We start from the raw sequence: 17,690 nt of genomic DNA on the forward strand, positions 1-17,690 counted from the left end.
TGGAACGACCTTCAGGTTGTGCCAGGGAATCTCCACTGAAGTATAAGTATCTCCATTGAAGGTTCAGATTACATTTTAGGTTCAAAAGTTTAACAGAAAAACTTTCAGGATCAAAAGTAAAACAACTATTTTGTTTTACTTACTTATCCCTCTTTTAAGCCTATGTACATTTCTTTGCTCCTATGATGTTTACAAAAATGTATGAACTATCTACAGGATATCTATATTTTTTAAAATTTAAACAGTATTCTATTTTATTGGGAGAAATATGATTTGTGGAACATGATGGAACTACGTGCTTTAAACTGTAGTCTGAAGGGACTAAAAATTCATAGCCATTCAAGTAAGAACCTAGTAAACATATGTTTTATAAAGCTATCAGTAATCAACTTCATCTGGTGATTATAATTTATCCTTGAATTAAACATTCTTATCTACTTCAACATAAGTAGAAAATAGCCAGAAAATTCTGGGACATAAAAAAGAAGAGTTGATATATACACTACTGACTATCTAATAACAGTCAATAAGTCCTTGTGGAATGAATGAATAAAAATAAAAATATTACGTGATGAGGCAGAAGTAGGGAAAACAAAGATGGCAGGCTTTTTTACTGCAGAGGTTTGCAAAAGGGGAGAAAAGTAAAGGTGCGAATACGTTCAAGTTATGACAGTTCAAAATAAGTGCCACCAGAGTAGTATAATTGAGGAGCCATGCTAAAAAAATATCATTGCTTATTCTTATGATGGAAGAGCACACATACAGAGAATAACACAAAGTAAGATAAGTATGATTTCTATTCTTTAGGATCATTTCGAAGAAAACATGATTATTATTAAAGAGCTGAAAGGAAAGAAAGCATGTGTATTAAGGTACATAATGACCAATCTTTTGGGACCACAGGAGGGAGGCATATGGCCATGGTGGACAAATAAGGGGGACAGGTGGAAAGGGAATGTTAAAAACAACTTTCCTTCTGCTCAGCTGCCACTCATCAAGTCTGTATTAATCAGAAAGCACCCTGCCCTTCCCAAAATATAAGTTCCTAACTAAAAATGATTACTTTGAAAACTGGAAAGGGAGGAGCACAGACTTCCAGTGAAATCCATTCGTTCTTGCAATTGGACTATAGGTTTTACTACTTTAACTTTAGGCAACTTTATCTGCCAATCTGTTGGATATACTATATCAATTTTAAGTGTTTGTTGACTAGGTTACTTTCTTGGTCATGCATGGAAAAACAGGAGTCAAAGCTAAAAAAATCCTAGGGACGGTAACTTTGGACCTGTCTTTGTTTTAAGTACAGTACGTCCTTCCTATTTAAAACCCACTCCTACTCAAATTTTGCAGCTTCCTAAAAAATATAAAAATTGAGATGAGATTTTTCTCCAGGAAAGTCTATCTAAAGATTTTTTTGTAATCCCTGAGGTGTAAGGAGATAATTCTATTTTAAATAGGTCATGTCAACAATAAGTTTTAATTTTAAAAAAGGAAAAAACACCCTTGAATGATTCCAATTTGGCAACATCTGACATACAAAAAATTACACGTGGTTCAAAAAGGTTTCCATAAACCTTTAATGAACTACAATCAATGCTACCTACTGTACTTGCTTACCTGTGGAAAATTTAGAATAATTTTTAATGTCAGGCCTCACATTGTTGAGATTCCACTTAGAAGCACATGATACACACAGATCAGTTCCAAAAATACAAAAGCTATCAGTTACTTTTCATAACTAAAAGGCCTATGAAAAGAAATTGAGATTCTCATGCCAGACATGTTCTTATATCAACATTAGAACTCTTACCGTAAGTTGGGGTGCTTTCTCGTCTTCCTTGACTACTTGATCTTCCTTTTTCATATTCATAGCAATACAAGACAGTATCTTCCTCGACAATATTAAACCTCTTTCGATATTCCTGATCCAGAAAAGAATTTGGTGATTCAGATCCCTTATGCACTGGCTTGCCCACCATATGTCCTCTTAGGTCTTCACAAGGAAGATTTCCTTTTTCATCCCTAAAGAAAAGGTAAAGGAAAAGGATGTAGGAAAATGTTAGGGTGGTAAAATGGTAGAGGGTTTAAAATAGAAATAATATCCTTACCATATAATACATCTTCTGATCTTTCCAAACTTTAATGTTTATAGGGCAATTTTTAACTATTCCTATTCTGAAGAAAAAAATTGCTGAGGCTCAGAGTGGTTAAATGTGTTGCCTAAAGGTCACACAGCTAATAAATGACACAGCTAGACATGGGTCACGGATCTTTTAACCCCTGCTCTAGTCCATTTTCACTGCACTATGACATAGAAAGGAAATCATCTTAGCACAAAAGTTGCTTTCAGTGTTCAAGACAGTAGGTAAATGTTAACAATATACCTTTCTTTTGCTAGTTTACCTAACTGATTCATCGTAATATTTGCACTGCTTAAAAACAAAGATGTGTTTAAGAACTATGATAACAACTCTGTAAGGGTACTGTGGTCTTAAGAATGGAATCAGCACATATAAACTGATACTGTAAGAATGTCAAACAGCTTGTTATTAATTTAAAATAAAACTTAATGAAAAGAATCACTCTCAGTACTTAAACTCTATGTATCTCAATTATTAGTAAAAATATATATTCACAGAACTCATTCTAAATGGACATATCAAAATTTCATCACCCATCAGCAACATTTCTATTGGAGAGAGTGGAGAAACTTGATAAAATATGGAGTTTAAGAATTAGATTTAAAATGATGGCAAGTTGGTTTTTCTTCTGTGGGATTCTAAAGAGAAAGATCTCTACTAAACTACAGGATTCCTAAAACTTATTCACACATAGTATTAATCACACAGCCCAGGTGATTTGGCCCATAATGAGTGACATTTTAGCAGAAATAGTCCATTTAGGATTGGTTTTATTGAACCTTGTTTATTTTATGTTTCACTGACTAGCTATGAAATTTTTGTTAGAACACCTTGTCTTTTAGAATAGGACTATGAATGTAAATGCAATGTTTCTTCCTTTGCGGATTATTAATTTTATTTCTTCCTAGCTCCTAATTGTTTCCAGTACTACCCTAAAGGGTGTCATGAATGCTATCAAACCAGATAAAAATTTAATTTTATGTCAAGTGGCAAGACTTGAAATCTTAAATCAACAGAATAAATTGAATAACAACAAGACAGATAAAAAGAACAAATTTTTAATTGACATATAGCATCTTCTAAGATGGTGATGAGCTTATAAATCTAATGTTAATTCTGAAATATGAGTTTCAGTTCAGCAAAATACTATACTTCTGTACTACAGTAAACCATATTTTTATATCCGTATGCAAATGTCTAGATTAGGTTTGTCCAAGTGAAGAGAAGTATATCCCTAGTCTTTGAAATATGTAGAAAGTAGTAAATAATATTCTCAAGACTGACTGAATCAGCAAGCTTTATGTATTTAACTCATCACAAGGTGAGGTTGCCATTTATATTGCCATTCACTCTTTTTTAAAAAATAAAGTTTTGCTTCTTACCAAACTGTAACTATATACCTAGTTCTTAGGCAAATTCAAGAAAATAAATATAAAATCCAGGCAGAATGTTCTGTTCAGCTGGCTAAAAACTTTTCCTGAACAAATTGCCTGGTGCTTTTTGTTACTGTTAGTCCTCTATCAAAAAAAACAACAAAACAAAACAACCCAAAAATTGATACTGCAATTAGCTTGGAAACAGCCCTAACCAACTCGGAGGCCTGGAGTAAGGTTATGCCTACCTATATGTGGGCAGACTTTTCTATCTGGCCTGTGACATACCCGTAAATGTTAATGCAGCTGAGGTCACAGGGTGATCTGGCCCTAGTTAACTCACCATGCTCTATTTATATGGGCACACCCTGTGGCAGAAAGTTGCAAGGGTTGGTATTGCTTACTCTAAACTGTTATGAAAGAGGGGCCTTATGCCAACAAGGAAGATTTATTACACATATCTATATATAATTCTCTCAATAAAGTTGTATTAAGAAAAGTACAAACCAAAACCAAACGTTGCAGTAAAATGAATTGATACATGTACGAGTATACATAAGTGGCGCCTGTGTGTGTATGTATTCACACAATTAGCCCCTGAATAACTGAATGTATTAATTCATTCTGCTGTAAAGATTAAAAAAACTTTTCATAATGTTATATATTTATACATGTATGTAATAAATCTATGTTTTTGTTCTAAAATGGATTTAAGGGAACAAATGAAAAGTTAGGAGTACTGCTTTAGTGGACTTTCTTTATATTTAGCAACTCACAGTAAAATTAATAAGAGAAATTAATGCTTAAACTTCATAGCTGTGCAAACACCTACAAATTCTTGATTTTCATCACAGAAAAATAAATTTGGTTAACTATAAAAATGCATTATAGACTATGAAAATGAAACTGTATAAGATATATAATAAAAGACATAAGATATATAATAAAAACTGACTACATTTTACTCAACATTCATGAGTGTTTTCTCTTTTAGAGCAAAAGGCACTTTTGCAACCACATTTTTTTCTGGAATAAATGTGTTCAAAAATTGTAATCACATGAAAAAAAAATTCTACTTAATTTGACAACTAGCCCGACAATTTTTAAGGTTTTTTTTTAATTTTAAGATGAGAAAGTTTTTATTTATAATTCAAATTAACACCAAAATGCCTATCCTATATAAACAAAAAATTTTTAATATAGGAAAGAAAGAAATGTTCAGATGAATTAAATTAGGTGAACATATTCATAAGCAAAATGAGAAAATGGAAAAAAAATGCCAAGGATATATCTATAAAAAGAATGACAACTGCAAAAACCTTTATGAATATAACTTCAAGTCAAACCACAAAATGTAGACAATTTATACAAAGGAACTTTGATGCATGGATTGTTCTGATTGTGCTATATCAAATGACTGTGTGGCTAGGTAACTAATAATTTGACTGAAAATATATTTCGAATATTCTGTTAAATTACACACTCGACTAAGAATCAAAGTGAGATAATACACACTATTGAATTTTACTGAAAAGTATGGAGCTTTCAAACAATACTGACAAAACAAGTACCACTATGTTGATACTTCAACATCTCACATTCTCTAGTGTTTTTTAATATCATGTTCAAGCTTTTTATTGATTTCAGTATATCGCCTTAATCATATCTGTACCACCCTCAAAGGACAGAACTGAATCATTTTACTTTTTTGTCTTCTGAAGTGTATTTTAAATACTTTCTGTCTAGGAAACACTTTCTTTTTAACAAGTTCCTCTCTACCCAAGAGAAAAGGAAAGAAGATTAAAAAAACTGCAGAGAGTTGATAAAAAATATTATGATGTTTCTTAATCATTTGCACTAAAACAAAAATCTTTCCAATTAAACTGAAAAGAAACCAAAAAGTGAGTGATCTCCTATTTGAAACACACATGCTTCATTGCTCCTCACACAAGAGTATTGGGGAAAAAAAACAAAGAGTATTGGGAAAAGTCTGTTGCTATCTTAATAGAATTAAAATGCAACTTGTGAGATCATATGGTATTTGTCTTTCTCTGTCTGACTATATATGTATGTGTATGTTTGTGTGTGTGTGTGTGTTATGTATATATTTACAAGAAGCGGAGTATAGCATTAGGAATAGAGACAGTGGAAATGTAATGGCTCTGTGTGATGTCAGAGAATGGGGGAAGGGGGTTGACACAGTGTGAGGGATATAAATGATAAAATGTCTAACTATTACTTTGTTTTGTGCACCTGAAACTAATTAAAAAAAGACCAAAAAGATAAATAAAAAGATAAAATGCAACTTGTGCTTTTCTAGAATACCAGATGCATTTGTACATCTGATTTTACATTTAATATAAGACTGTAAATTATATATTAGAAATATTTGTGAAATGCCAACTTAGTAAATTATATCTTCTCATAAACCACTTTCCCCCAGCTACATTTAATTCTCAAAAATAAGAATTAAAATGTTTATAAAACTGACTGCAGTTTTATTACTAGGTGACAACACAGTATTTGTAGACATGCCATGTGTCATGTAGCATTTAGATTGTAAAATGCCAGTACCATCATATTTAATAGAACAAAACATTAAGTATATTAAAGTAAAATATAATGAAAACTAATAAAAACAAGGAATTTCAGTTCTTTTACATACTGAAGAAATTTAATATTAGGTATGACTTGAAAACAAAACACATTAAATTACTGTTTTGGAATGACTGTACAACTTAAAAACTGAATCAAATTCCTTGTAATTGATATCAATTATCCCCATTTAGTGTTGGCCCTTTTCCATAATTTTTGTATTTTAGAAGGCTGGAAATCAGAATGCTTTTGGACAGAATGTATTACAGTACCAAGTTCTATTCTTTGACACCTGCCAGGAATTTCAAATAGGAATCTAGAAATGAAATGGAGATACAGTCTCAAAAAGTCTAGAAAACAGACTTTAAAGGCAACTCATTCTCTTGCAAACTCTCTCTACTTTTTGAAAGAAACATTAACGAACTAAATCAAGTGAAAATTGTAGATATAGAAGTATGTGGGGGAAAAACCACATTCTCCCTTATCATCACCCAGAAAACCAAAAACTCCCTCATTACATACATATTGATAACTCTTATGCCTTCTTATAACTTTCTCTTTTAGAAAAAAAGTATGAAATGCTTCAAAGGAACCTGAGATTTCCAGAGGCTTCCTCGCTAAAGAGCCTCACCTATTTTTCACTTCTTAAAATAATCCTAATTGTTATATAGTGTCACTTTACTATTCTTTCCTATCATATGAGTTGTTTATAAGTTATTTATGCATAGCAAGTGTTTCATACATATTAGTTATTATTACTAACCAAAGTATATTCCTATAATGCAATGATTTTCCAGAATGTGTTCAGAATTCCCAACTGAGAAACTATTCAAGATGTTCCTTGAGAATTTATTTCACAGTTTACATGCAGTTAGGTTAGTCTTTGCCTAGAAGCTGCCTAGAACAACATGAGAGTTAGTTTTATACCTGGGAATATATGGTTCTGCAGGAGGAGGGGGAATGTAGAGATCCTGGAGGGCAGAACTGTCTCTTTTGGTGGGTGTACTGATGGTGCTGGAAGGCGTGGCAACGCTGCTTGTGGGACTTCTAGGTATAAGAGGCTGGTTAAAATGAAAAAGAAAATACATACGCACACAAACAACACACAAAACAACAACAACGACACATAGTTATCATTTTAAAATGATCTATTTCTGCAAAATTTTTGAACTTGGCTGAAATTAAGAAGCGCATGGTTATTTAGCATATGGATATTCTTTTGAATCTCCAACAAACAAATAATTTATTACTTCAGAGGTTTCCACTTAGTTCCCAACTCACCTTATCTTATGGTATTATCATGTAAAAGCTATTTATACAGTACCACGCAGTGTTTCATAATGGGAAGATTTATCTCAATGTCAGAAACTTATTTAAAGTAAATTTGCTCTGTTAGAATCCCACCTTTGAAAGAAAGACAATAAGGAGTAACTTCCAAAAGAATTAGTTCACTCACATCCTAACTGATATACAAGAAAGACATTTCAGACCTTTTCCCAGAAAAGATACACCATACTCCTAAGTTAGCAGAATGTCACAGATTTTCAGAAAGGTTACATAAATGGAGTATGAAAGGCCAATATGAGAGAGTATTTTCTAGGAAAATGTACTTTTTTCTATAAATATAAACACAACTAACTGTCTTCTCAAAGTCATTTTATGGTACATCTTCAAAGATACGGTGATTAGTGTGACACAATAATTTCACCTTTTATAGGCACACACATTTATCATTGTCTAAAATAATCTTTAGTTCCATATCTACAGATCTCATTTTCATGCCTGCATTTAAGTATTAAATATTTTTTTAAATTAAACAATACAACAGGATGCATTAACTTAAGAGCACCCCCAATTCTAAGCTTCACAGCATTTGGAAATGATCTTGTGGTTTGAGAAACCATCCTGAAGTGAAGCTAAAATTCACAAATTTTCATGTTTGTCTTACAGATCTCACTGATTAGCTACATACACAATAACATTAAAGATAGGAATTTTAGTGCAATTGCAAACACAAAAATAATGACCACAATATGAACTGTATCTTCACATGAAAAGATGTTGCCATTTTAGCCAGTATGAAAACACTTTGAGCATATCTATATAGACCCACAGTTTCATTATTTTAACACATATTGCTGAACACTCAAAATATGGTATATTACAACTATTTTATATTGCGACAATACTTTTATACAAACAAAATATGTTCAAAACGCCAAGCATAAATACAATGTACAATGTAGGTCACTAGGGTAGGCTATGTAGTTTATAACTCAGTTCACAGTTCTTGACCTCCCATGTTACACAGCTCACCTTAATAGCTTGAAATCACGCATTCCGTCAAAACGACGGTTAAGTTTTAATCTATGTGAAATAGAAATTAAAGAAAGAGGGAAGGGAAAAATAATTGATAATTTATTTTGGGACTCTATAATACTCTATCTCATATGGTATGAAAAAGTCAGAAACTTTACATGTTGGGAAATTTTGAGATATGAAAGTATGCAGTCAAGACTATTACATTTACGTATGCTGATTTTGGAATAGTGTCCAGTGAAACTATGCATGTCTTTTAGAAACAAAAATCACAGTAATGGGAACTTCTGAGATCATGTAGGTAATCAGAAGTCACCTGTACAGATGAACACCTTGAAACCTGAGGAAATGAAGATTTGTATTCTTTCTAGGGATGTATTACATTCCTCTACAACAGATCTTTGAATGATGGGTTCTTTAGATCAAATATTAAGACATGTAATATATATAATTGTTTGATGTGACTCTTTATAATTATTTTCCTCTCTGTCAGGACATTTTGGTATTAAATACAGATGACATTGAACAGTAAGTTTGACCAAAATTCCATCATTATAGAAATGTAAGGAAAACACTTATTACACAGTACATTCCTTTCCAAAACTTGCCAATAGATGCACCGTGAGGGAAAAACTTGTATTTGTTATGCCTTTTAAATGCTCTAATATCTCTCTTAAAATATCCTAATACTTCAAGTGAACTTAAAAATAAGTTCTAAAAACATAAGTACTTAAAAATCTAACTTAAAATTGTATTCTCTTTCTTCTCTTCCATGGTCACTATTTCTTTTTCAAGACTTTTCTCCTTTCATTTTACCATCTATAGAACTAAAGATAATTTTTCTTGGTTAGTACCTATCCCTGACCTCCCCAAAGAGGAAGGAAGGAAAAAAGGAGTAGTAGTAGTCAATATTTACAAGTATATTTTAAATACCCCTGTCGTGTAAGGTAAGGATCAACAGAATATTTTATTCTGCCTGGACTATTAACCAGGATTGTCTACATAGGGTACTTGTGCTTTTCCCCTTTCAGGAAATTTAAATATTAGCATTATCAATTTCCTTCAAATTGTTATTTTTTTCTTCTAGATCTATTTTCAGCAAGGAGTTGCTATTAATGTCATCAGTTAACGTGATTCGCTAGATTATCAAATACATAGAAGAAAAACACTCTTTAATATGTTTAAACAGATTACAGGTTTGATTGTGCCAGCTGGTTCAATTAATTGAATTGGTTGATAAAAACAACTTGTTGTTTCAGAGAAAAAAAAATAGTCAATCCTCTTGTTTAATTCAACTGGCTAGTTATTTTATTAACTGGTAAATCATAGAAAACATTTCAACTGGTTTATCATACAGATATCATCTGGCTAATCAGTATGCCCTATACCAAGTAAAGCACGTGGTAAATATTAAATATATTCAGTATATTTTTTGTCTACTAATCGTACTATTTTGTCAAGCTAATCTGAACTAAAAAGTAAACATTCTTCTTGAGAAGCTCATTTGAAAAAAATAGACATTAAGCAACGGAAAAATAAAGCATGGTAAATTAAAAGTGTCATGGGAAAATGAAAATAGCTATTTAACTCAAAAGGAAGTCTTTGCGATAATTTAAAATTATAATCTCTTAAATTTTTTTCTAACTTTGGACAAGAATTGAAAGAGTACAAAATTAAATGATTAATAGAATGAGAGGCAAAATTTGCCTAAATCAAGCACAGAATAAATGATGCTATTTATAGCTAAAATTATCAGTGAGGAATTCCTAGTTGTAACAAGTGGCATTAAAATTACACTTACCACCAATATCCATTTAAGTCTGTGAAAATACACAGAGTGTGACAAATAAAGGTTCCTTCAAATCAAAAAAAGGTGTCCTTAGTATCAGAAAAAATTTCTTAATATGTGAGTATAATAATGCAGAAGGATAGCTTCTATCTTGGCAACATCTACTTTCACTCATTTGTTCATAACATAGTATAAGAAAAGCAGTTACCACTGTACCATTAAAAATTTCTAATTTAGCAAAAAAAGTAGAAATAATGGGTAATCTTTTAATTTTACCATTTTGATTCTTTCTCATATTGGTCAAGTCTGTATAGGAAGAGAATTAAGAACTATCATCACTTACGGATAAAAATACAAGGGTATTTTAAGACTACATTTTGTTACTCAAGTAAGCATGAAGCTTCAGTATGACTTGATCCACTATGGTATGCAATCAAGTATGACATGGATCCATTTTTGCATTAATACAAAGGGGTTTATTTCCTGGAAGGGCCTTTCAATAATATTTAGTTTTCAGATCTAAATGGTCCTAGTGACATAATGTTCTCCTTCCACAGATTCAGTGAGGCCTCAACAGGGAAGATGCTTTTGCATATATGCTCTTCTTCTTCTAAAACAAGGCTATGATAGATTTCTGGGGGCACTGGTATGCACTTCTCAAAGTATGAATCCTAAATAAAGTGATCACATGCATCTCTTCAAAATTACATTTCTAACCTTAGGTCAATTAATGATAATTACTACTGTCAACAGGACTCAGAAATCTACTAGGTAAAATGTATACATTCAGTTTTCATATTGTCAGTTTGAACTATATAAATACTTTCAAATTGTATCTCACAATATGGCATGGCACAAATCTTCCTCTGAATCATGAGTGAAGATTTTAACGATAATATCCTACTCATCCAGTTTAAACAGCATTGGAAGATTGTGCTTATTGTAAAACAAATTTTTCACCTTTTGTAAGGGATCACTGAAATCTCACTTTAAATCATCTGATGGCTCAGGTCTTTTCCTTGTGTCCTTAATTATGACATATCTATGGTACTGAGTACATTTGGGAGATATCAGTGTACTTCTGAAACTCCTATGGTCTTAAGGACTATAAGGAAAGAACTTCAATACTAAAGAAACTACATTTGATGTTGACATTTTACTTGAAACCGTTTACATTTGAACAACTTTTAGCAAGCATATCTTAGTTTGGTTGTCCCTCTGTCTGGTAAGTGACCCAGCTTTCATAGAGCTATAGAAAGTCTTGAACGGAATGACATAAAGACAGCCCCAACATTAAAGATTAAGACAGTGCATTACATGTTTCGCAGTTATCTCTAAAATTAATGCAAAAATCACAAAGAGCTTACTTTGCCCTCCAGGGGGAAAATATCCATTGAAATGTGAATGATTACATCAAGTATAAAACCTGGCCATTTAATTTACTTTTGGGAATAAGCACAGACTCAAATGCATCACAATACCCCATTATTCTAGCACAGAACATTCACACAAGTCCTTACTCAGTTCAAACACATTTTTATTGTAATTCCCAACACAAGTACCAGAATATTGCTTTATGTTAGTAACTCTCTTCTTAGTCATCTAAACAAATGCTCCATATTCTAAATTTTGGTAGGCAAGACATTGCATACAATCTTTTAAGTTTCTCCACCATATAAAAAATGTTAGATCTAATTTGGAAATTTATTGGGCATACTTTTTCCTGGGTAAGTTGTCCTTAAGTAGTAAATTATTTGAAAATAACCTAAGGGAAATGCATGTATTCAAAATTCTCCCACTCTGTTTTTCACAGCTTTTTCTAGAATGCAAATTTATAAATACAAAAGAATCTTCTTTTATAAGCATGTAATCTTCCCTTTCCTATCTACTACCAAGAAAACAAACATTTTTTTTCCAACCACGGATTTGATCAGGAAACCGTATCTGTATAGGTTAAAAAATACAGACATATGTGCATAAGATATGCATACAGTTACCCAATATACAACTAATATGGACTTTAGAGTCACACTACAAAATGGCTTTTTCCACTGAATCATCAAAATTTGTACATTGTACTACGACTAGTGTATTTATTCTTTTTTGTTGTCCAGTCTTACTGGCATAGTTAATACTGCAACATTAAAACTGGACTTCCAATTTTTTTCAAATTACAGTAAACATCATTTTTAGGGTATTAACCAAAGAAAGAATGGGTTGAAACTAAAGAATAAAGAAACTAAAAATAATTTTTTTAGATTATTTGCATTTTAGATTATTTGTAGTCAGTGTTAACATTTTAAAAGCATTTGGCTGAAAAACACAAATGTGACTGAGATACCGTAATTAATTTGCTTCAACATTGGTTAACAAAAATTTGATGTGACAATTGCTTGCAGCTTTTTACTAATGTGAGCATGAAAAACATAAAACTGTTTCTGCCTCCCAGTCAGCACAATTATATTTTTAGTCAAAATTTATTTTCTTCTCTAGTGCCATACCTAATATTGTTATCTTTCTCTTAAAAACATGCTTGTAAAACAAAGCTCTCAGAAACATGAACTTTGCTACTAATGTTTTTTTCAGTCACCCCGACCATAACTTTGATATTAAAATATTAATAAATTTTATTATTGCTTGTATTTTTTTATTTTTACAGAATGACTTCAACCATTCATACCTGTATGTATTTAAAATGTAACATAATCAATTACTGTTTTTCAGTTGTTACACCAGTTGATAGACAAAATCAACTGCTATGACTATTTGCTTTCCATTTATTTTTCTGCTCAAAGTTAAATATCCTGTAAAAATGGCATCAATGTAATACTAAGCAATAAAATTTTAAAGGCAAAGCACAAAACCACACAAGAAACGATCACATCAATATAAGATTAATGGATTAGAATACAGTTTAGGAACATAAGTCTAATGATACAGCTTGATGTTCTTTTATATAAAAATGTGTTTAATAAAACCTCTATCAGTATGTTGAATTCCATCACTGATTTTAATGATCATTTCTGAGATGCATTCTTACACAAAAACAACAACAAAAAGCTGGGTTCTTAAATGTTTTTAAAAATTGTTGATGCCCAGTGATTTCAATCAACATTCTTGTCAGTGTCCTGCTAATTCTCCCAAACATCTCTTTTAAGAAAAAAATGACACTGCCCATGCATGCCCACGACCTACCCACACTAATTTAAAACCACAAACATCAAAAAAATATACCTGGAGGTTTATCCATAGTCCCCTGGGATTTTTTTCATTGAATTGGAAGAACTCAACCATAAGCAATCACTGTGCTTACCAAAATCCAGGACATTAGGGGAGGGGGCCACTAAGGACATATTTTTAAAAACAGCTCTCGGAAAGCAGGGAATACTTGGTTTGCTTTCTTAGGATAAAAGAGTCTGTCTCAGGTAAAACATCTCTACTATCTATAAATGGGTGCAGATGACAACAGAATTCAATTCCAAATTAAATCTGCTTGTAGTATTTGACCAAGGTATATTTCAGTTCAATTGCAAAATGTTTGAGAAATCAGGAATTTAACAAGAACTGACAAATTTCATGAAATGTACTAATGAAATTGCTCTATGGGCATAAAGCCAAACTGTATGCTTTTGTTTATTTGGCTATAATTCCATGATTTTCATAAGAAATCCCAAATCAAAATTCATCATCACAGTTGATTAATAATAGAAGTCACTACCCTTTAAAATATTTTTAGAGATAAAGCTTCTTTCATCAAAAAACATGTGGTATTCCTTAACAATCTTCTACCTTAGGATAGATAGGTTATGTTTTATTTGTATAGGTACAAATTATTTCCTTATTAGTCTAAAAAATAAAAATTCCTTATGTTAGAATAAAGTTGTTTTTTAAAATACTGGTATTAGTGTGCACCTCCACACTACACAAACATTGCCTTATTTTATCAGAAAATGCTAGCAGGTAAATTAAACCCAGTACAGTATAAGAAAAAGTTGAAATAAACATAGTGAATTAAATAAATGCCACAGAGTGTTTCTTTTTGTAACCTCTACTTTAAATAGTTATTAGTAGACTGCTGGTATACCCTATGAAAAAAGAAATGACCTAATGTCCAATTCTTCAGGTTTGAACACTGGAGATTTATATTTAGGTGAGTCAATGGGCATTTTAGCTGCAATGTATTTGTACACATACCAGAAGCAAGAATACAATAAGAATGGTGCTTGTGTCTGCACAGCGGATTGTTACTACATAAAGCACTTATGTTTCACATTCTTAGCCACTAGGAAAAAGACGTGGACTTAGGCAAAGTCACAAAAGAATCCAAGACTACCTGCAAGATTTTCTCATCCCACTATTTCTTTAACTTTCCCCCGTCTGGGGGCAGTCTACCATCAATCTCCAGATCCTGGTACCCTCAGGTTTTGTCCATCTTTGCTTGTATCAAAATACACAGTCTATAAAAATTCTGACCAGATATGTTTCCATTATGCTTCCAGCATCTTTGTACTTTAGCACAGGCTAAAGCCTTAAGGTCAAGAAAGAACTCTGTAATGGTACAATTTCAGGTCTTCAAAATAGGTTCCAGGGAGATTTGGTGGTGGTGGTGCTGTATGTTAGAGGACTTATCCATTGCCCTTACTCCTAAGATCTTGTTTTACCACCACGAGGGAGGATTTAATTAAAATGAATACTTTTCCTTTTGCTCTGTAAAAAGTTAACCACTGAGGCAATTTTCAAAGAAGTTGAAAGCAGGTTCTCCCCATAGTACTGTTTATCTATTAAGGGTTTGAGCTTGGGCAATATGTTCAGGTAAACTAAATTCAGGTGAAATAACAAATTTACAGAAATGTCGATATATACAAGCACGTACATAAATGCTGATTTTCTTTTATCTGATTTCAGCGTTCTGAAAAAGTAAATTTACAAATATACTCAGAGTAACTGAATAGGCAATGAGAAAAAATATAATTAGTGATCTGATGAGGCTCATTTGTTGGCATTTGGGAATGGACCTAGAAACAGTGCCTTAACAATCTATTATAATTACATTCTAATTAAAGAAAAATGTGAGGTCATTTAAAAAATTGAAGTCTTTATTCTCTAGCTTTGAATACACACACCAAATGCATATGCAGCAAAAAAAGAAACGTTGGTCTTTCCATTAGTTTGGCATTTTATATAAAACTAATTCATAACTAGATATTGTCATTACCTTAATGCTCCAGTTTGTGCTTGTGGAAAAGAATCTAAAAGGGGACTAAATTATCAATTTATTTTCTAGAGATATTCCTTCAGAGTTCATCGATCAACAAGAAACTAGTGTTTTTTTTTTTCGGTGTTCAATATGAAATAGAAGAGGCTAGAGAGAAATTGTTAAATTTAACTACACATATATAGAGAAGAAAACCTAATGGCTGAAAAGTGTGGGCCTCCTCTTCAGGGTACCCACCTCTCAGACTTTGAAGAAGGATCTTTAAGGAAGACATGTCAATAGAAAACTACAGAGTGGAACAACAAAGCAACTTATAATGCAGCAAGAAAATAAAATGATGTGATGGGAAAGTCTGATCTGTTAATCTATGACTTAATGAGTTGAACACTGAACTCTGAATTTTAATGAGCATTAAAAATCTTTGATAATAAACATATATTGCAAGTCAGATGTATTTGGACATATCAATACAGTTTTACACATATTCATTTGAAAATTAGAGAGATTCACATTAAATTTTAAAGACCTTAATATTAGAATATTTTATATGTTTTTATGTTATTTAAGTATAACGTAACTTTGAGGCCAACAAATAGTAAAGTTTTAAATAATGAGAAGTCAATAATGAGAAGTCATTATAATCTATAAGGCCATTCATGCGCAATGGAGAATTTCAGATTTTAGGGGGAAAAAAATCTAAGAACGGTATAAGGTAGTAATATGGAACTTAATATCAATTGGTATAGCAGTGATGACAATGTCATTTTCATATATTGCTTTTCTTTTTAATCTCAACAACGGGCAGTGTTCTATTTCAATGGGCAATTTAAATTTTTAAAAATTAGATTTCTAAGAAAGATAATAGTCTATTTTTTAAAATGCAGATTTTATGAAGGACAAAAATTTCTTCTATGATGTGTTTAAAAATTATATCCTGACTGAAGTGGAAAAAAATGTAGTGCTTCCTTGTCTTTCATCAATCAAAAACTTATTTTTATAATTTCCTAGATAACTCTGCTTCTTAATGAATATAATTTATCAACATCTAGAGGAATATTTTAGAGTGATGTTTCATGCTGAAGAAAAATGTAAAAATTCTAATGCAGCAATTTCACTATTTTTGCCACCCTGGAGGGTGGAAAAGAGGAAAATGATCAGTCAGGAGGAATATAGTAGGAACATTTTAATTGCTATCTAAAACTTCCTTTACCTACTCATAAATAACTATTACTATCTTATGACCTGATTTAAAATAATTCTATAAACGACCATCTAGTTTCTTTAGGAAGTGTATGTGGGTTAAACTTTGAAGATTATATCAAAAATGAAACCTTTCATTTTCATTTCTATCCATATTTTGGCTTGAAATAACTTGTGGGTTGTTTTTAGAATTGTGCTTTTAAATGTTTACAAATTAAGGCAGAGTTCTTTCTCATTCGGGTTTTATAGAAACTTTCATATTTCATTGCAATTAGGCCTATTAGGATAAGCTGTGAAGAGATCATTTCACAAACAAATTTTCAAAAGCATACAAGATTAATCCATATGCTGCTGAGATGAGGCACAATAAAGAAGCATTATTGAGATAATCTATGGCTAAAATGATGGTGTATGACTTATGATTAAGCTTCATTACCTGCAGAGCAAGGGGCTTCCATCTCATATTTTTCAGTAAAGCTGGTGCTGAGGTAAGCATGCTCTGAGGTCGCTTTTTCAAAGTTAAGATAACACCACTCGGGTCCTCTCGTAGTGCATTCACCAAATTTTTCAACTGCCACCCCACCTGGTAACCAGCAAAATCATTACAATAAAATTGAGGTACAGTATTCAAAGATTTAATGTTCTCCCCCTTTAATAAGATTAGTTAAAAAAAAAAAGAAAAAAAAGAAAAGAAAATCACATAATTGGTGTACCATCCTATCAATTTTTCAGGAGATATATACTCAAGAAATAAATTTTATCTTTGAGTTGATTAACCATGTTATTGCATTAGAGTCTGTATCATTATGAGATAACCTAATGGACATTTACCACCTCAAAGCAGAGACTAAAACGGTATCCTACCAACGGAATAATTTAGAATTTAAAGAAATTACATCATCATTAATGCTGCGCAAGGTCTAGATCCAAACTCGGTTCACAAACACAATTTAACAATCTGCATGGCTGAAAACAAGGATTTGGCTATGTCCTGACCTTACAAACTACACCACATGCTTTCTCATCACCATCTTTTAGAGATACGTGGTACAAGTGTC

At 31.8% G+C, this 17,690-nt stretch overlaps 1 protein-coding gene across 6 annotated transcripts in view; it reads right to left on the reverse strand.

Annotated features, from left to right (window-relative positions):
• CNKSR2 (connector enhancer of kinase suppressor of Ras 2) overlaps positions 1–17,690 on the reverse strand; it is a 296,636-nt gene that overhangs the window by 111,670 nt on the left and 167,276 nt on the right. For 4 of the 6 annotated variants that reach the window (XM_033106612.1, XM_033106623.1, XM_033106652.1 and 1 more), the window contains exons 9-11: positions 17,069–17,215; positions 7,037–7,170; positions 1,811–2,022 (exon numbers count right to left, since the gene is read on the reverse strand). In XM_033106612.1, the coding sequence (XP_032962503.1) occupies positions 1,811–2,022; positions 7,037–7,170; positions 17,069–17,215 (493 nt within the window). The remainder of the gene's footprint in view (positions 1–1,810; positions 2,023–7,036; positions 7,171–17,068; positions 17,216–17,690) is intronic. The other 2 variants (XM_033106633.1, XM_033106641.1) reach the window with 1 other exon arrangement.

Source organism: Rhinolophus ferrumequinum, chromosome X, assembly GCF_004115265.2.
Source record: "Rhinolophus ferrumequinum isolate MPI-CBG mRhiFer1 chromosome X, mRhiFer1_v1.p, whole genome shotgun sequence".
Taxonomy (NCBI): domain Eukaryota; kingdom Metazoa; phylum Chordata; class Mammalia; order Chiroptera; family Rhinolophidae; genus Rhinolophus; species Rhinolophus ferrumequinum.